The 20,583-nt window shown below is 45.6% G+C and overlaps 1 protein-coding gene across 10 annotated transcripts in view; it reads left to right on the top strand.

Moving 5' to 3' along the window:
* COL6A3 (collagen type VI alpha 3 chain) overlaps positions 1 to 20,583 on the top strand; it is a 58,315-nt gene that overhangs the window by 13,991 nt on the left and 23,741 nt on the right. For 4 of the 10 annotated variants that reach the window (XM_053947374.1, XM_053947369.1, XM_053947368.1 and 1 more), the window contains 11 exons: positions 130 to 732; positions 4,760 to 5,362; positions 7,588 to 8,187; positions 9,479 to 10,045; positions 12,806 to 13,426; positions 14,555 to 15,154; positions 15,733 to 16,335; positions 16,729 to 17,331; positions 18,995 to 19,341; positions 19,828 to 19,906; positions 20,257 to 20,402. In XM_053947374.1, the coding sequence (XP_053803349.1) occupies positions 130 to 732; positions 4,760 to 5,362; positions 7,588 to 8,187; positions 9,479 to 10,045; positions 12,806 to 13,426; positions 14,555 to 15,154; positions 15,733 to 16,335; positions 16,729 to 17,331; positions 18,995 to 19,341; positions 19,828 to 19,906; positions 20,257 to 20,402 (5,372 nt within the window). The remainder of the gene's footprint in view (positions 1 to 129; positions 733 to 4,759; positions 5,363 to 7,587; positions 8,188 to 9,478; positions 10,046 to 12,805; positions 13,427 to 14,554; positions 15,155 to 15,732; positions 16,336 to 16,728; positions 17,332 to 18,994; positions 19,342 to 19,827; positions 19,907 to 20,256; positions 20,403 to 20,583) is intronic. The other 6 variants (XM_053947372.1, XM_053947375.1, XM_053947367.1 and 3 more) reach the window with 5 other exon arrangements.

Here is a 20,583-nt window from a genome sequence, read left to right as displayed (position 1 = left end):
TCACGTTGTTTTGTTTTCTCATTTTCGTGTTTCTCACTGGTTTTCCAAGAAACATGTCAGAACACTGTTACAACTGCATGTAATCACTCATTTTAATGCTTTCACCTTTTGCATTTCTTTTTTTTAAAGCTCAAGAGTCCGCTGACCTAATTTTCCTTATTGACGGATCAAACAACATCGGAGGTGTCAATTTTCCAGCCATACGCGATTTCCTTGTAAATTTGATTGAAATCCTCAGAGTTGGAGCTCAGCAGATACACATTGGGGTGGTGCAGTATAGTGATCAACCCAGAACCGAGTTCGCTTTGAACAGCTACTCCACAAAAGCGGATGTCCTGGATGCCGTGAAGGCACTCGGATTCCGCGGGGGCGAGGAAGCGAACACCGGTGCGGCACTGGAGTTTGTGGTGGAGAACCTCTTCACCCAGGCGGGAGGCAGCAGGATAGAGGAAGCGGTGCCTCAGATTTTAGTGCTGATAAGTGGTGGAGAGTCTAGTGATGATATCCGAGAGGGCTTGTTAGCGGTGAAGCAAGCTGGTATATTTTCGTTTAGCATTGGGGTCCTGAATGCTGACAGTGCAGAGCTGCAGCAGATTGCTACTGATGGAAGCTTCGCCTATACTGCCCTGGATATCCGTAACCTTGATGCTCTTCAAGAATTATTACTGCCCAACATTGTTGGAGTGGCCCAAAGACTCATTTTGTTAGCGGCCCCAACCATTGTGACTGAAGGTATGTATGCCTTTCTAGACCCTTGCATTTCGGTGAATCGATGAATGATTGAACTTTTGCACGCTTTACGAGTATATTTAAAGCTTGAAGTATTTATTTTAATTTTTAAAAATTTTTAATTTTTAAAAATTTTAATTTTTTTTTTCAATTAATCTCTCTGGTCTCGTTATGGAGAAGTGATGTTTCTGTGCAGGAACTCATTGGCCCAGTAGGTTATCTCTCAAAAACCATGAGGTCTTGTTGCAATAACTGGCATGACATGTTGGGTGTTTTAAAAGGCAGGAGCAGAATATATTAAAAAAAAAGGTATAATAAAAAAACCTCATATAATCCTTATTGAGATATCTAAGCACCCTGGGAGTAAACACTGCAGCACTACCAGTTGTAAAAATATTTATGCCAAGTAAGCTTACATTATATTTCAGTTGGAAGTGTCATGACCATAAAATGTGGCTGAGGAAGGTAACAGGAATGCTAAATGGATCCCTATGTACCAGAGTTGAAATTATCTGCTTGCTAAAACAGTAAAATTCCGCAACTCACTGAAGCTCTGGGCTGCCCTTGGTAAAAGGGTGACATTCCTGTGTTGTTGAACTTAAAAACTGAACAGCCCTTAGCTCTTCTGAAGTGAAATCCCTACTTTTGATCCATCGCTGAGAAAGTTTGCGGCTATCCACGGGGCCATGGGAATTAAAAATGCAGTTGTTAATATTCCACTTCGGTTACTTTGCCACCCATAAGTCCCATTGACATTATTTCTGGAGTAGCATCAGCTCAGGCATGGTAGGATAATGAATATATGGATTTATGGGGCAAATAGGTGATTTATGAATGACACAATATGACGTATTGCACAGGCCCCTGGAAGGGGCCAGCCTGGAGCTGCTGCACTTAATTAACAGGATGCTTAATGCAAACAGCACTTTTGGGATACTGTTGTCAGTCTGGAGTTCTGTACACACTGTTCCTCATGGTGCATGTTGACATATAAAACTGCATTCCAGATGTCTTTGCTGATCCATGCCTAAACATGATTGCTATCCTGTGGCTCAAATCAAAGGGAGGAATTTGCCTTAAAGATCTGTGACCTTGCCTTGATTATTCCAGGAAAGAACATTAAGAACTTTTTCTTGTAGCACCCTACAAGAACCGTATTTAGCCAAATAATATGAAGTCAGCATGTATAGCTAAGATGTGTATGCCAGGATCCGTGCAACTGGAAAAATCTCTCTCTCCTCCTGTCTGATTAGTAACAGTTTGAATGGCAAGATTAAAAGATTTTGGTACATTTTGCTTCATCTGCACTTGCATATTTCTCACTTAAAGTGCCAGCTCATTTGTGGAAGGTGCTACGTCAGCCTGTACAGTTACATACAGATGGATGTGCTAAATGGGGAGGTAGATTATTTTCAAAGGATCTTTAGGGAATTTCCTTCCCCTGGAACCCATGGAAATCAATTTTGACTGGTTTGCTTGATTGACATCGACGACTTGGAAGGCAGAATTGTAAAGCAGTTTGGGAGACGCTGTAGCCCAAAAGGGATGCCAAACCCTCTGTGGTGCCAAGTGCTCCTATGAAATGCTGAAGTCATCTTGCTTCTCTTTAGCTTGCCAGCTGTTCATCCTGGGCTGAAGGGGAGCTCCAAAGTGTCTTTATGCTCCTTCACCCACTGGGGGAGCCTGGATGATGAAGTTAGATGAGGTGCTTCACCAGAGAGCTGACATGGCAATGAGGATGGAACTATGCAGGGCTGGGTTCAGCGCTGACACCCTCCAACATTCCCAACTTTGAGAGTCAAAGATATAATGCTTTGATCCCAAATCTTTCTAAATTCTTGGGAGACTTGTCATCGGCTTTACAGGGCTTTGGATTAAACCCTATGAGATGTGCACAGCCCTGCTTAAAGGCTTTTGCATTAATTGTGTCCATGCAAACTGTAACCGTGGGTTGTTTCTTCCTGTGTGTTTTGGGTTTAGTTCTTGCATTCCTCTGACGAAAAATACTGCAGGATTTGAGAGCTGCAAAAGGAATGAGAAGTGGAGGAAACTCTTCTTTCCCAGCCTCCCTCATCTTTCCAAAGCCCCTTTGATGTTTTCCCCAAAAGTCAAAAGTTTCCAGGCTCTCCACTTTTGGGTTTCTAGCTGCTGACAAGCTAAGGATGTGCTTTGGACATTTCTCCTGGGTCATAAAAAGCAGCGATGTCAGCCCTTGCTATCCATTTGGAAGGTTTCCTGTTTTCAGCCCTCTCCTCCTTGGAGTAACTGAGGAGGAAAAAAAGCCTGGCTGGAGGGATGAATGCTGGAAATCATGGCTCTGGGAAAGGGATCATTTACATAAACCCTTGTTGCTTTTTGTGTAGCTCTGTTCTGACAGCATGGGCAGCCAATTGCAGACCACTGTCAGCTTGCTTGAGGTTGTGGCTTGAGGAGGGCACCACCACGTTTGCTTTGTTCACGTCCTCATCATTTTATGCCGGACAGCACCATAGCAGGCAATTTTAAACTTCCATTTTTTTACAATTGGTCCTTAGTGACACTATTTCTAGCACGACTCCATGAGAGGCGTTTGCAAAGGTTCTGCAAGGCAAGCAGGTCTTTCAGGATCTTTTGGCAGAGGGGCAGCTGAGTCACAAATGTCACCCCCAGCTCCAAGTCACCCCTTGGGGCAGCCCAGTCTCATGGCACTCACCCATAGTGAGAAACCTGACGGCACCCAGCCTTGGGGAGCACCGCTATCCATGGCCAGCTGGTGTCTGGCCAAGGAGGACTGCAGCCAAAGTTTTGTTCTTTGTTGAAATCCAAAGTAAACAGCCTCCACGCAGAGGAGCCCTGATGGGCTGGGGGCTGCTCTTCTCTGTCCAGGCAGCGTTTGCTACCGCTTGCCCTGGGGAATGTGAGATCCCCGCAGGAGCAGGCTGTGCACTGGGGGTGGCAGTAAGCCTGGGAGGTGATGGACCTGCCTCCTTGAATCCTGAACCCACCTCAGGAGCTTTTAGGTGGGTGGGTGATTTAAGGATACCCCAAATCCAGCATAACACAATGATTCATAGTGCTCCAGCATAGCTTGGAAGCAACACAAAGTTTCCTTTCTCAGGTCAATGGCATGAGATCAGGGAGGTGATGATGTGAGAGGATTTGTCTAAAAGATGGTATTAAGGTTAGGCAGCATAATAATCATGTATAATGCTGTTATCACAATCATATTCGTCTTGTTAATATCTACCTTTTTAAAAAATATATTTACTGTATTAAATATCATGATGATGGAACCATCATGCTTTAGTTCCAATGCCACAAAACAGGTTTTTTTTTCCTCCCTGACTATCCTTCTTCAAACTTAGCCAGGGTACTGGAAAGCCAGTTGTGCCCTTTCTGTGTCTTGTGCCATCATGAATAATAAAGTTTCAGAAGTTACAAGCCAGGGAACCTGTTTGTTAAAGACATGGCCACCAGAACATAATCCAGCTCATCCATGACTGGGCCAGCTGTGCCAAGAAAAACCATAACTTGTTTTTGTTAGATGAGGAATAAGATTTAGGATGGAAAGACCCAAAATCCAGGTATGTTGAGTAGGTGGAGGCTGCTCTTTCCTTGTGTCATTGCTCTCAGGAACCTAATACTTCTCATACCAAACCACCACCATTCAGGTGGTTACTCTGCAGATGGAAGGAGCATCACCTGCTTATTTTATCTCATGTGCCCTCTGAATGCCAAGATTTCTCCTTACTGCCTTTCATTCTTGCTTTGACATGTACATGTATTTTAATGTCCAGGTGTGTAAAAAATAACAGTTTTTGCAACTCTTCAACTCTTTGGTGTTTTAGAAAGGGGAAACAGTCAGATTTACTGTTAGTCCTCTGCTAGAGCCTAAAATAATAATTCTTTTTGGAAAGCAAGACCTTTTTAAAGGCATTTAGAGTAACAGTACTCCAAGCAAACAAGAGGTCCTGAACATTGCTGAGCTATTGTCACAGAATTGATGCGGAGTGTTCTGAAGGCTAACATGATGTTCATGTGTTACTTGCAGTTATTGAAGTGAACAAGAAGGATATAGTCTTCCTGATAGATGGCTCAACTGCTTTGGGGGCCGCCCCCTTTAATGCAATTCGTGATTTCGTTGCCAAAATTGTCCAAAGGCTGGAGGTTGGACCCGACCTGATCCAAGTGGCGGTGGCACAGTACGCAGACACTGTGAAGCCAGAGTTTTATTTTAACACCCACCAGACCAGGAAGGATGTGATGGCCAATGTGAGGAAGATGAAGCTCATGGGTGGCACGACACTCAACACTGGCTCGGCACTGGACTTTGTGAGGACCAACTTCTTCACCAGTGCTGCTGGGTGCAGGGTGGAGGAAGGGGTGCTCCCCATGCTGGTGCTCATCACTGGGGGTAAGTCCAGGGATGCTGTTGACCAAGCTGCAGCAGAGATGAAGAGGAACAGGATAGTGACCCTTGCCGTTGGGTCAAGAAACGCTGACCTGGCAGAGCTTCAAGAAATTGCTCATGAACGAGATTTTGTGTTCAACCCGAACGACTTCCGCCTTCAGTTCATGCAAGCCATCCTTCCTGAAGTGCTGTCACCTATCCGGACACTCTCTGGAGGACTGATTGTCCCAGAGCCACCCTCAGGTAATTAAAGGCCTTTTTCTAATTAAGGAGGTGTGGTTTATAAGTTTGCCAATTCTTATTCTATGACATGTAAAGATAATGGGGAAAACCATACCAAATGCATGTTCCAGCATGGTTAAATGTGAGTGCATGAACAGGTCAGTGAACTTGGTAGTGTGCTTGTCATTACAGATTTATGGTTCCTTCCTGGAGATTTTTTTCCCATTCTGATTTTGTCACCAACATTTAAAGGCCTGGATGTGGAAGATGTGCTTTACTAGTTAGGTACCCAAATTGTTCAGTGGAGGGTTTTGCTCTTCTTAGGGTCTGTATATGAATGGGACACCTGTGATTGTTGAAGTCTCTTCCTCAGTTTGGGAATCATCTATAGTGGGTGTTTGCTCAGGAGAGTAGAGGTTTCTTTGGAGTGTAAAGAACATAAGCCAGTTTGTTTGTGGAGATATTCATGGCTGACACTGTTGGATGGAAACTCACCCTTTAACAACATATTTAGTTTTCTTATGACTTGTTCAGCTCGAGCCCTAAGAGGCATGCAAGGATATTTCAGTATTTTCATTTAATCTGTTTGGAAGATTATCCAAAGCTCCACGAAGCCAGTAGACTCTTTTTAATTGTCCTTGCCATTGACTTCAGTAGACTTTGGAAGAAACCAACTGATAGGGTCATGGCTTTTGAGGAAGTTCCCCCTGCATTTCAAGAGATGTTCTAAGTGCATAGAGATTTTATACCAAATTTCTCAGGATTTCTTCACAATAGAGATGCTTGAGGTGAAATCCATGTTGCACTAGATCATATTTGAACCTTGTATTTCTGTCTCATGGCATATGAACATTAGAAAACCAGGATTTCTTCCAGCTCCCAGTAAGATCAATAGTGAGGCTCCCACTGGCCTAAGTAGCTGTTGAATTGTGTCCATATTTTTTCTAGTTTCTCACGTAATTTACAATTATAAACCGCAGTGGAAAAGAAACAGAATGTTTGGAAAGAATCCTGAAAGGATTAAAGCATGTGTCTAATTTACATGAAAAGAAGACATTTTTAAATCAGTTTGCCAGTACTTGTCCTTAATGAAGATGAATATCACAGGACTTATAATTTAATAAGCTTTGTTTCAGAGTGTGTTTCCAGCTAATACAGTTTTGCATGGCTATACACCAAAGCTGATGTGCTTATTTTTCAATGTAAATTAAAAATGTTCCTGTGTTTTCTCATTCTTTAAAGATCATTCATGCAGCTTCTCTATTTTTCCAGTCCTTTTTTTGTGCTCACAGCTATTCACACACACAATAACTATGGGACCATATCCTGCCCCTGCAAATTATTATTGGTAGCAACAAAACTGATTTTGACACTGGGCAGTTGCATTTTAACCTGCTATTGTCTCACCCTGGGCCTTGAACAACACTTTTCTGGGAAAAATATAAAATACAGAGAGCCAAGACAATCTGTAAAATCTGAGAGCAATCCCTGTATTCCCAAGAGCCCTTTATTTCCTTTTTGTTCTGAATAGCTCAGTATTTATATATTTTATATACAGGACAGCAAGCTTACAGGGACAAGGCAAGATAGAAAATGGATTAATCTAGCCAGAAATTATTTAAACAGAAATATAATGGGCAGAATTAGCAATGGGCATAAATAAATCCTTGAATAACTCATTTGGAGGAAGGCATCTAGGAGGATGTCTTGGATGACATCAGTTCTCCGAGATTCTGCATAAAAGCTTGGCATTTTGGTCTGTGATCTGGACATGTTTAGAGCAAAAAAAGAGCACAGGGTGTTGACTCTGTGGTGTCTTGGGGTGTAGACCTATGTCCTGGAGCTCAGATGCTTGGAGATAGCCCAGGAAGGATTTAACCTTAAAAACAGGAACTGAGAGCTGCCAAAAGTGGGAAATTTCTTCCCCTTCAACAGCCCACGAAATGGATGTCCATAATAAAAGACAGTAAAGTGCAGAGCTCAAGAAGGCGGGTATCCTCATGTAGCTGTTGAGCCTGACATTTAAAAGAGATGCTAATCCTTCCCTGCCCAATTCAGTCATTTCCAGCAAGGTCCTTGTTACTTCTGTGCTGATCACACCCTTGCTCCTCTCTCTCTCTCTCTCTCTCCCCCCGCAACACGGTTCACATGCATGTACAGCGTATGCTGCATGCACACATGATAAAAAATTTTCCATTTTTTTGTTTTCTCTGATGTCTCATGTTGTTTTCTGTGCTCTACTGCAGTTCAAGTAACCAAAAGGGATATCATCTTTCTTTTGGATGGATCACTCAACGTCGGAAATGCCAACTTCCCCTTTGTGCGGGACTTTGTTGCCACCCTAGTTAACTACCTTGATGTCGGCAATGACAAAATGCGAGTTGGCTTAGTGCAATTTAGCGACACTCCCAAAACCGAGTTCTCCCTGTACTCCTACCAAACCAAATCTGACATAATCCAGCGCCTGGGGCAGCTGAGGCCCAAGGGGGGGTCGGTGCTGAACACTGGCTCCGCGCTGAACTTTGTGCTCTCAAATCACTTCACGGAGGCCGGTGGGAGCAGAATAAATGAACAAGTGCCCCAGGTCCTAGTCCTGGTGACGGCAGGGAGCTCTGCCGATCCCTTCCTCCAAGTTTCCAATGAATTAGTTCGGGCTGGAGTGCTGACCTTTGCTGTTGGCGTTAGGAATGTGGATAAGGCAGAACTTGAACAGATTGCCTTTAATCCAAGAATGGTGTATTTTATGGATGATTTCAGTGCTCTGGCAGCTTTACCGCAGGAGTTAAATAAGCCTATAACAACATATGTTAGTGGAGGTGTGGAAGAGGTTCCACTCGCCCCAACAGGTAATAATACCTACCTTCCTGCATGCTGACTGCATGAAGTTAATCTTGTTTAAGTAAATTTCTTGTTTCCGCTGTATGCCTTGACACGTGTCCAAGCCCTGAGTCATCAAAGTGGTTATGGCTGTGCTTAACTTGATGATCTTTAAGGTCCCTTCCAAACCAAACCATTCTATGATTCTATGAATACATGGCTTGACACTGGAAGCTCTTAATTTTGTTCAAGTCATTGCTGCCACACCTTAAAAGCACAGTTTAAAGTCTTTTGGTAGGTCAGGACCAAAGGAGGACCTGAATAAGTCTGTGCCCACCAGTCACTGACTCTGGTGTTCCCTTGCTGCTCCCATAATAGGGCCACAACCTGTAAATGCATCTTGTGCAGTAAATCAGGCAATGGGAGCATGAGATTTTGACCACAAGAAGCGGTGTGGAAAGGTTAAAATCATGCCAAAGAACACACAGGAGCAGAGGTCCAGCCAGGAACAGGTGGTCAAATCCATCCCCAGAGCCACTTGGTCAGAGGTGTCCTCAGGCTGTCACAGAGGCTGGATTTGACTCCAGAAATTCAAAGTTATCCTCCAATATTAAATGCAAAGGCTTTTGGCAAGTCTAACTCTTTTTAAACAGGTATTTTCTCATGAATTCCATTATTGTGGCTATGTGTCCAGGAAGACATTATTGTGGCTATGTGTCCATAGGAACAACTGGGATGAGTTAGTATGGAAAAGAGACGGTTTAAGATTAATATGAAGGTGCAAGAGGATTGGGTTTGCCTTGGGTATTCAATGAGATCAAAAGGGCATCAAACTGAAACAGGTGAAAGGCTTTATGGATTTAGATGCTCCTTGTGATGCAAGTGAGATAAGATCCAGAAAACGCTTTGTGTACATGTGCATGAACTATCTATTTGTTGTCTACTGAGCCTTTAAATAGGAAAAACAATCCCCAACCAACCCTCCACTGCTGCTTTACTTCATGTCTGTATTGTCAACATATTGCTAGACCTAAAACATCATTGAACCAGCCAATTCATGATGTGATCTGATGTGATACAATATACGATATTTCCGTCTGGTGCCCAAATTTATTGAGTCTCAGGATAGACATGTCCTTGCTTCCCCTTCTTCCTCAGGTGCTGTATAGCTCTGCAGACTTTGAATACTTTGGTAAATGAGAATATTGAAGGATTGAAACCCAGCTAACTTGCAGACAATTTTCTAGGATGACGTATGAGAAGAAAAATGCTTTCATTTCTTTTTTTCCCTCCCTCTTTTCATTTGTGAATTTATTCTAGAAAGCAAGAAAGATGTTTTATTCCTGATTGATGGCTCAGCCAACCTCTTGGGCAGCTTTCCTGCCGTCCGGGATTTTGTACACAAAGTCATTTCTGACCTGAACGTGGGTTCCGATGCCACGCGAGTCGCTGTAGCTCAGTTCAGTGACACCATCCAAGTCGAATTTGACTTTGCCGAATACTCCTCCAAGCAAGATATGCTTGCCAAAGTGAAAAGGATGAGGTTAAAAACTGGGAAGCAACTGAACATTGGAGCTGCACTTGATGAGGCTATAAGAAGGCTGTTTGTGAAGGAAGCTGGAAGCAGGATCGAAGAAGGAGTTCCTCAGTTTTTGATCCTCCTTGTTGCTGGGAGATCAACTGATGATGTGGTGGAGCCATCAGATGTTCTGAAGCATGCTGGAGTTGTAACCTTTGGTATCAAAGCCAAAAATGCTGACCCCGTAGAGCTGGAAAGGATTGTTTATGCCCCGGAATTCCTTCTGAACGTCGAATCCCTCCAACGGATTGCAGAGCTTCAGCCAAACATAGTCAACCTGCTGAGAAGAGTCCAGCTTCAGCCAACAGGTACAGGGAGCCTCGGGGTTCCCAAGAGGCTGAAAGACACGACTTACATGCCCCACTCAGTTGGTAACTGGAGCATCTGGGTCTGATGATGTTTAAAAAGATTGTGTAGAAACTGCTGTTGTACTTGGAGTTTTCTCTGCGCACACTCTGATCTGGCAAAGCATTAAGTGCCAAACCAAATTTTGATGATAAATGGGGAAAATGCCTTTGTTCAGCAGCAAGAGCTGCTGCTGGCGCTGTTTCCAGTGTGTAAAATATGGGACAAACCTGAAATAACAGGACATTGTTGCCCCAGAGATGTTGCATTAATTGATGTGCAATGCTGGGCAAGAGCTAAAAGAAGCAAATACCGGCTTGTCTCAATTTCTCTTTCCATCTTCCCTCTTCTGGAGGAGTGGATTCCAGCACACTGGATTCACTCTTGCTCTGTTATCTCTTCCAGGATATGATGGCAGTTTCTACATTTTCTACATACACACCAATAAATCAGATGCTCTTGACTCAGTTACCATTCAAGCTCAGTAGATGAGATGGATTAATTGAAGAATAATTTTTAAAAGGTCTTTAAAAGAATTACATGGCCACAGCAACAAATTCACACCGCAGTACTGGAAATTATGCATGTCCAGCTGTGTGATTTCCTGAGGCAGCCCTAATTGGAGCATTAGCTCGTCTCCCAAGAGGAGGTGGAAACAAGGAAAAGTGTAATAACATCCATCTCTTCTCTCCATAAAGGGGCAGATGGACTTAGAACCATAGAAACATAAAAAAGAAATAGGGCTGGAAGGAATCTCAGGGTGCCATCTGCTACACACCCTTGTCCCTCAGCAGGATCGCTTTGCCCAGAACTAGATGACATTGATCTGATCTCTTCTGGAAACCCTTTGAGGGAGACTTCCCAGATTCCATAGCCAATCTGTGCAGTTGCTTTTATCAGACAACACTTACCCTTCATGTCACCCTTCTGTCTCCCTAGTCACAGCTGAAGTCTATCTAAAGTAGATGAAAAGATGAAAATTCAGGAACAAGCTGGCATCTGTGTCCTCCTCAGGTTGAAGGAGATGCAGAAGACTTCATCTACTTTAGATAGATGAAAAGATTTTAGATTTTTCTGCAGCTTTTTCATCTACTTTAGGCTTGATATATAGGTCTTGTCTCAGTTGTTGTGTCACCAGCTGTGTACCCAGCTCATTCAATCCTTCCTTGTAGGTCTTGTAGGTTTTCTTCTACCTTTTCACTCTTGCCTCCCCAGCATCAGCCTGCTCCAAATGACCAGAGCGTCACAACGGCATCCCCTGGTCATCTCTTACCCCATCCTTTCCATGCAGATTCATGACCCTTCCCATATTTGTGCAGCTTCTGTCTCAACCAAGACTTGTGCAAGCAGTGCTCTTGAATTCCATCCTCCCTTTTAAAACCATTTCTGTCTTGTCCAGACCATTTGGAATTCCTTTGACCACCAAGGACTATTAATAATTGTGCTATTTGCTCAGGGACAGCAGCACCCACCCAGTTTCCCTAGTATTCTTGGCTAAAAGACATCCATTCCATAGGAGCAACCATATTTTTTTTCTTCTTTATCTGCTACACAGGGATTTTTAATAGGACTTTTCCATTGTTCCTGAACTTTAGAGGAAGTATATGAAACTGGGATACACCAGGCAATGTCTGCTCCCTCTTCCCACCTATATTAATATTCCTCTCCTATGCATTAACCCACCATGTTTCCAACAATCCTCTTAAGAAATAAATTTGATCTGAAGTCTGCATTAAGAATTCAACTGCCCTTGTTTACTCTTTATATAACTAAGCATTCGTAAGGAGATAATTAATATTTTCTCCAGAGGGGCAGATCATGCTCCTGCTTGTCCCACTCAACCTTGCTCTAAACAAGCCAAGAGTACTTTTTGGGATGTCATCCAGCAGTTGCTGTGTTTGAGAGGCAGTGATGTTTTCTGCTTGGCCCAGCCAAAGCTTTGCAATTCTGTTGGTCAATAGCATAACAGGTCAAAGTTCTCTGATCTTTGACACTTCATGGTATTGATTTTGAGATTTGTTTGTTTGTTTCTTTGTGGTTTTTGTTTGACTTTTTTTTTTTTTGAGAAGAATAGTTTGGTCACAATTAGCATGGTTTTTTTCTTCCTGAAGATAGTGAAGAAGAAAAAAAAACAAGGACCAGTATCTAGCATTTTAGAAGAGCCTTTCAGCATTTTTAGCTGAATGTCCTCTCCAGAAATTTCTTAATTTCTTTTCAGAAGTATTTATTTCTAAGTTCAGTAATGCACCAGAAAAGCTTTTCTCTCCCTCTCTTCACCATCTCCCTGTGAGCACTCCCCATATGCCATTTCATCCAGAAACTCATTGTTTATTGCCAACAAAAGATCCCAGGCTCTTGTTGCATGCTGCAAAGCCGCACGCCACCTTCCCATGCCCCTTGGGAGCTTTGGCTTCTCCCAGCCTCAGGTAGCAGGTGGCACCCAGAAGTCCCTTGGTGCCCTATTTCCTATGGGTCTATGATTCTATGACTCGGTGGGTAAGGCATGGAGTGCACTGCACTCCAGTTTCCACCAGCTTCCACCCATCTGCCCCCTCACCAGGGATTGCATCCAGTGGCAAAGGAACCGAACCACCTTTCCTGACACCTCGCCTTCCCCTCCCCGAGCTTTGTTCTCCTTTGGTTCAATGTATGAGGAGAATATTAACCACTGCAAAAGAGAATCTCACTTTCCGCCCCCCCCTTCCCTTACTTGTCTCAAACAGTAGTTGAGAGAGGTGAGAAGAAGGATGTGGTGTTTCTGATCGATGGCTCAGATGGTGTCAGAAGAGGTTTCCCTCTCCTGAAGACGTTTGTCCAAAGAGTTGTCGAGAGCCTGGACATTGGCCGTGACAAGGTGCGTGTGGCTGTCGCACAGTACAGCAACACCATACAGCCCGAGTTCTTGCTGGACACCCACGAGGACAAAGCAGATCTCGTCAGCGCCATCCAGCAGCTGAAGCTCATGGGAGGGTCTCCTCTGAACACGGGGGCAGCCCTCGACTATCTCATCAAGAACGTGTTCACGGTGTCAAGCGGCAGCAGGATAGCGGAGGGCGTCCCGCAGTTCCTGATCCTGCTGACTGCTGACCGGTCCCAGGACGATGTCAGGAGGCCCTCAGTGGTCCTGAAGACGAGTGGCACGGTGCCCTTCGGCATTGGGATCGGAAACGCCGACCTCACAGAGCTGCAGACCATTTCCTTCCTCCCAGATTTTGCTATCTCTGTGCCCGACTTCAGCCAGCTGGACTCGGTGCAGCAGGTCGTCTCCAACAGAGTCATCCGGCTGACCAAGCAAGAGATAGAATCTCTTGCCCCTGACCTGGTTTTTACATCACCCAGCCCAGGTGAGAAGATGTTTGTGTCTGCACCGAGAGCCAGTGGCAAAATATGATGTTTAGTAGCATCATGGCTGCAACACAAACTGAGAAAAGCAAAGATGGTCACGGCTAAGACTCCAAGTCTGTCGTGGTCCCCCTGTTGGTGCACTCAGGGTTGGTAGGAGCTGTGCAATTAAACTGAGCCACCTTTAAGCCCAGCCCCTCGAGGTGGTCCATGCCGTATCCACATGGAAGACCCACAAAGTGAATGCTATTGCCTTAATCTTATTTTAAGTGGATGGATTTTAAGTCCATGCTGTTCCTTCTGGAATGGAAATTGTGTCATTTAGATGCTACAGGGACACCTTCACACTACTACAAATCAAGGTCAGCTTTCTGCTAAATATAAGACATGCTGATTTTTCCTACTTTTGCCTCCCTCATTCACCGAGGAAAGGGAAATTGGAAGTGGGCATCAGGAGAAGGATCAGATCTTATATTTCTGGTCTCCCTGGGAATGAAATCCAGCCAGCATATGCCTTGGATGAAGAGTATCCAGCCCGTATCAGTTCCTTAGAAATTCACTGTCCTACCCTGTTCATTCCCTTCTAAGCTAGACCACTTCCCTCCATCTCCATTTATCAGTGTGATATTCTGCGATAATTCAGGCTCCGAATTACCTGAATTACCACTGCAGAAAACACTTTATTAGGAATCAAAAAATCATCCTGGAAAGGCAGAAGCTGAGAGAATAATAAGATAGAATCTTTCCTAGAAGGCAAAGCCAAAGAAAGGGTGGTGTTTCTGAGTGTAAAGCAACCCGCCCTGAGTAAGGACTACCACCAGGCTACATTTTCTTGGGTGGAGATCTCACAAGGAATTACTGTTCCAGGTGTCCCGTTGGTCCCTCTTGCTTCCTTTGCTCTAGAATTTGCTGTTCTTGCACCCCCTGGGATGTACCTAGCAGACTGGTTGTGTCTCTGGGTTGAACCCAGAGCTTCCTGCTGGGGCTCCCAGGAGTTATCCCAGGCAGGGAGACAAAGAAGTACCATCCCCATGGCCAGAGGCATGGGTCAGTGGTGTAGATGATGAGCTTAGCTGCTCTCCATAAGCAATTCCTGGTGCTTCTTCTGACCAATGCCTTCTCTCCTGCAGCGGGTGTGAAGAGGGACGTCGTGTTCCTGGTTGACGGCTCCCGCTACGCCGCCCAGGAGTTCTACCTCGTCCGTGACCTCATCGGGAGGATCGTGAACAACCTGGACGTGGGCATCGACACCACCAGGATTTCGGTGGTCCAGTTCAGCGAGCATCCCCACGTGGAGTTCCTGCTCAACACCCACTCCACCAAGGACGAGGTGCAGAACGCCGTGAGGCAGCTGCGCTCCAAAGGTGGCCAGCTGGTGAACGTGGGGGAGGCCCTGGAGTTCGTGGCCAAGACCATCTTCACCCGGCCCTCCGGGAGCCGCATAGAGGAGGGCGTCCCGCAGTTCTTGGTCATCCTCTCCTCCCGCAAGTCCGACGATGACTTGGAGTATCCATCCCTCCAAGTCAAGCAAGTGGGGGTGGCACCTATGATGATAGCAAAGAACGTGGATACTGAAGAGATGATACAGATTTCCCTTAGTCCCGAATATGTATTCCAAGTCTCCAGCTTCCAGGAGCTGCCCAGCCTCGAGCAGAAGCTGCTGACTCCAATTGAAACCCTGACTGTGGACCAAATCAGGCGGCTGCTGGGAGATGTGCAACCCCCCGTAGGTGAGGCACTGGCTCTCTCTGGGCTGCTACTCAAACAAATGTTGCCCAAAAGACCTCCTCTTTAAGTCAAGATTTTCCTTAGTTAAAAACAAAGTCGTAGCACATATACAATTTTAGAAGGAAAGCTTTAGACAGATGGCAATTCTACCCAAGTACCTAAAACATTATAACCTATGATTTTCAAGTCAAGTACCTAAACATGACACCTATTTGGGTCAATTTCAATTCAAATACACAATGTATACAATTGTCTATTCCCACTTAGAAGCTTTCTAGGAAACAGGCATAAATCTGGGGCAAAATAAAGGTGGAAACTTTGACAAATCCAGAGAAGAGTATTGATGAATGAAACAGATAAGGCTCTGAGTAATGCATGCCTCAAACACTAGGCAGACACACATTCCCACTTGCACACAGGCCCTTTTGGAGAGACTCCCTGAAGCATCATGCCTCAAGTTGGCCAAAATATGCCACGTGGTTCTACCTCACATGACAGCAGATAGCACAGAAATCCTCCAGCAAAGCTTAAGCAAAGGCTTGGCATGCCAATAATTTCCTCTCTTCTCGCTTCCCTGCAGATGTTTCTGGAGATGAAAAGGACATAGTCTTCCTCATTGACAGCTCTGACAGCGTTCGGCCGGATGGGCTTGCTCATATTCGGGATTTCATCAGCAGAATTGTCCAGCAGCTGGAAGTGGGGCCGAACAAAGTGCGGATTGGGGTGGTGCAGTTCAGCAATGGTGTGTTCCCCGAGTTCTACTTGAAGACCCACAAGTCCAAAAATGCCGTCCTGGAAGCCATCCGCCGCTTGAGGCTTAGAGGTGGATCCCCCCTGAATGCTGGCAAAGCCCTGGACTTTGTGGTGAAGAACTACTTCATCAAGTCAGCGGGGAGCAGGATAGAAGATGGAGTGCCCCAACACCTGGTCGTCATCCTTGGAGACCGGTCCCAGGATGATGTGGACAGACCTGCCAGAGTGATCACTTCCACAAGCATCAAACCTCTGGGTGTTGGAGCCAGGAATGTGGACAGGGATCAGCTGCAGGTCATTACCAATGATCCTGGGCGCGTGCTTGTGGTACAGGACTTCACGGGACTCTCAACCTTAGAAAAGAGGGTGCAGAACATTCTTGATGAGCTCCCCATACCTACAACAGACTCACCTGGACCATTCCCACCTGGTAAGGCTGCTATTCATCCTGGAGACTTTTCTGAACAGAGTATAGATTGTATTTGTATAAAGTGAAAATGATGCTGTAATAACACCTTTTGATTCCCAAACCTTTAGCTGCATTGATTAAAAGAACTCTTTGAAGTTGTTGAGTTAGGAAAGAATATAATTAAATCTGAAAGGAGATGAGGGTGCCTATCAGAAGTAATGCTGTATGAAGTGTTATACGAAAATTGTCTTGTATGGATGTAAAATCCCGCCAAGGGTCAATGAAATTAAAGTGGTAGAGAGGAGAGAGAAATTTCATTTGCAAAATGCTACTTCACAAAGCCCTGAGAGGCTTAAATGTTACAGATGCTGCAAACAATTACTAACAACTGTATTTTCTTTGTAATCTTTTCAGGAGGTAAAAAGCAGGCCGACATTGTGTTTTTGCTGGATGGCTCCATCAATCTGGGGAGAGATAACTTCCAAGAAGTTCTCCAGTTTGTCTACTCCGTGGTGGATGCCATTTACAGGGATGGCGACTCTATCCAGGTAGGACTGGCCCAGTACAACTCGGATGTCACTGATGAGTTTTTCCTCAAGGACCACTCCACCAAAGCTCAGATTTTAGATGCTATCAACAAAGTCATCTACAAAGGCGGGCGAGTGGCGAACACCGGCGCGGCCATCAAGCACATCCAGGAAAGACACTTTGTGAAGGAGGCCGGCAGCAGGATTGACCAGAGGGTGCCTCAGATCGCCTTCATCGTCACGGGTGGGAGGTCTACGGATGATGGGCCTAGGGCCTCCTTGGAAATCACGCAGAAAGGCGTCAAGGTGTTCGCAGTCGGCGTGAAGAACATTGACCTGAAGGAAGTCAGCCTGCTGGCCAGTGAGAGCGCCATGAGTTTCAGGGCATCCACAGCCCAGGAGCTGTCAGAGCTGAATGAGCAGGTCCTGGTCACGCTGGAAGCTGCCATGGAGGAGAGATTGTGCCCAGCACCAACAGATGTGACAAGAGGTAAGGACAATCCCTTCATGATGTTCTCAGGTCATTCTCAGGGGTGGCTTTTAATGCCCAGTGTGTTTTGGTGGACTTGTCTGTCCTACTGTTGTGCTTTGCCTATGGCCTGAGGTGCAGGATGGGCTCATTTCTCCTCCAGGAGTCTGATGGAGGCTGCAAACTTTTGGTACAAGAGTTGCCTGTCTATGGCCTTCAGCCTGTGAATGACTGGAGTAACATCACCACAGAGGTGCCATCGTGGTGGAACTCATTTCAACACTAAATCATTGGTCTCCTACCACCACATTTAGCCTTTGGACTAAATCCCACTTTGGACTTTCTCACAGGGACATGATACCAGTATTATCTTGACAGACCAACTTGTTTCCTGCCAAAATGAAAAGTGATGGCTGTTGTTTCCCCTCCCTGTGTCTATTACAATATAATTGAAATTTTTGGCCATTCAGGCATGCATGGTATGCAGGAAATCACAGAATCACAGAATTCTAGTATAGTTTGAGTGGGAGGGCACCCCAAAAACCATCTTGTTCCAACTTCCCTGCCATGAAACACCTCCCACTCTCCCAGATTGCTTCAAGCCCCGTCCAACCTGGCCTCGAACACTTCCAGGGATGGGGCAGCCACAGCTTCTCTGGGCAACCTCTGCTAGGGCCTCACCACCCTCACAGGGAAGAATTTCTTCCCAATATCCCATCTAACCCTACCCTCTGGCAGTGGGAAGCCATCCCCCCTGCTGTCACTCCAAGATCTTGTCCAGAGCCTATGTCCCAGCTCTCTTGTAACCCCTTTAGACAATGGAGGGGAAAACCAGAATTTCCCTTGTCAGATCATCCTGGATGCCCACCTGATCTCATGACAGGTATACGAGGAAAAAAACCAGAGCACGAGTGGTTGTAGTTTAAGGTAAAATTGCCTTAAGAAGGAATCCCATGATTTGGCTACTTCAGAAGCCAAGCAGGGGAATTGTGGTGAGTAAGTGAGCTGGTATTGCTGTCGGATCAGACTCCCAGCAGCTGGTTTTACTTACTACATTACAGCCAGTCCTACTCCCAGCACGGCTGATCACGGCTCAGCCCTCTGACTTTGAGCAGAGGCGTCTCCTAAACCTCTGGAGAAGTGGAAAGAGAGGCACAACAGCCCTGAGCTGAGCAGCAGCTCCAGCTGAGAAGAAAAACTGAGTGCTGGGAAAAGCAAACCCCTGTTGGTGGTATTAAGTTATCCCAAGAGTGGATAAGATATTAACCAGGCAGTGTGGCTAATATCAAAGAAAATTCAAACACCTCCCTGTGATTCTCTGAGCATCACTTCCAGCACAAGCAGAAGGTGCACACTGTACAAGTACTGACAGGTTTTCATGTGCTGGAGAGAGAGAAGCAGTCTTAGCTGCCTGATGAAAATGCAAATTTCTCTTGGACTTGGTTTAGGCAGCTTGTTCCAATGCTAAAATTAAAAAAAAGTAAATTAATAAAACGCAAGTTTTCCCAGGTTATCACTGCTATGGTGAAAGGAAACAGAAGGCACTTGTGCGGCAAGTGGTGTCAGTTCTTGATGCAGTGCCCTCATTAACTACTAAAAGAGGTAATTAGAAAAGCCATTACTTGAAAACCAATCATTGCATTGCTCCATGATGCTCTTCTCTCTTTCTTCATTCCCCTCTCAGACTGTGACTTAGACGTGATAATTGGCTTCGATGTCAGTGATGTTGGGCCCGGACAAAACATCTTCAGTTCCCAGCGAGGCCTGGAGTCGAGAGTGGAGTCCGTGCTGAACAGGATAACGCAGATGCAGAAGATCAGCTGCACTGGCAACCAGGCACCCAACGTCAGGGTGGCCATCATGGCCCAGGCCCAGGGGGGACCCGTGGAGGGGCTGGACTTCTCTGAGTACCGGCCCGAGCTCTTGGAGAGGTTCCTGGACATGCGGACCCGCGGGCCCTATTACCTCAGGGCGGACACACTGAGGTCCTACCTGAGCAAATTCCGATCCTCGCCCGCTGGCAGCACCAAGGTGAGTCAGGGCCAAGGCCTCTGGGGTGGTATTGGCCAGCAAAGCTGACTTCTGATGTCCTTTGGTTGGTAAAGAAACTGTAAATTCATAATAATTAAAAAAAAAAAATTAATTGAATTTATTGACCATAAATTTAGTCACTTAAGCCCTACTTGTTTGCCGCACTCTGCCTGCGTTGTCGTGGTCCTGTCCTGACAATTGATGAGCATCACTGCAGCCAGTTCCCACAATCACTGCTTAGCTGCAAATTATCGCTCTCCAGATATTTCCTGTGTTGTGCTCTAGCAACACCTGCATGATGTACAGCAACAGGAACGTACAGGAACCTGGCACAGGAATGCAGAGCTTCATGGCCTGGAAAAAGTGTAGAAGTCCCCTCACGTTCTCTCAGATGAAGCATTGGAGAAAGGCCCTTCAGGTTGCATATTGATTGTGATTCACACCTGAAATACTCTGGGTCCTGATGGAAATTTGCTTCTCTCCCAGGTCATAATCCATTTTACTGATGGTGTAGATGAGCCAATAAATCAGCTGGAGGCTGCTTCGTCTACTTTACACTCAGAAGGTATTTTTTTTGCTCTTCCAGGCAGTGATTATAGTCCATGTTAACATGTAGCCCATCTTACCACCATTTCTCCTAAATTCATCTGCTTTTGATAGTATGGGCTAAGGATTTTGTGAGTTCTACATGAACTTGCTGTTCTTCACTGCCTTCCTGTGATGTTTAGCTGCCTGCTGCCACCTAAGCATGTGGGCAGCTTACACTGGATGTGTCTGAAAATCCTTGTTCTCTATTGAAAAGGCTCTGTTTGCAATCAAAGATGTGCATAACCATGTGTTATCACAGGGGAGGGTGTGTAGGCCCTCCAGAGCACCTCTCCCCATCACAAATCCCCTTCTGCTTCTCCCTGCCAGGAGTCAACGCTCTCATCTTCGTCGGGCTGGACCGAGTGACCAACTTTGACAGAGTGATGCAGCTGGAGTTTGGCCGTGGGTTCACCTACAACAGACCACTCAGAGTTAATCTGCTGGACTTGGATTTTGAGCTGGCAGAGCAGCTCGTAAGTAACTTGGCACAGGCAGTGCTGCCTTGTAATGCTGGAGGAAAGCCCACGGCTGGATCTCCTGCGGGGCTGAGCCGTGGCTGGATTACACCCTCTTGGCTCTGCTCCTCTCCCCTCCCTGCCTCACGTCAGCTCTTTTCACAGATGCCACAGCAAACAAAGTTCAGAGCAGATCACG

This window comes from Vidua chalybeata, chromosome 7, assembly GCF_026979565.1.
Source record: "Vidua chalybeata isolate OUT-0048 chromosome 7, bVidCha1 merged haplotype, whole genome shotgun sequence".
NCBI lineage: Eukaryota > Metazoa > Chordata > Aves > Passeriformes > Viduidae > Vidua > Vidua chalybeata.
Note: the sequence above shows the minus strand (reverse complement) of the source record. Positions and strands in the feature narration are given on the sequence as shown.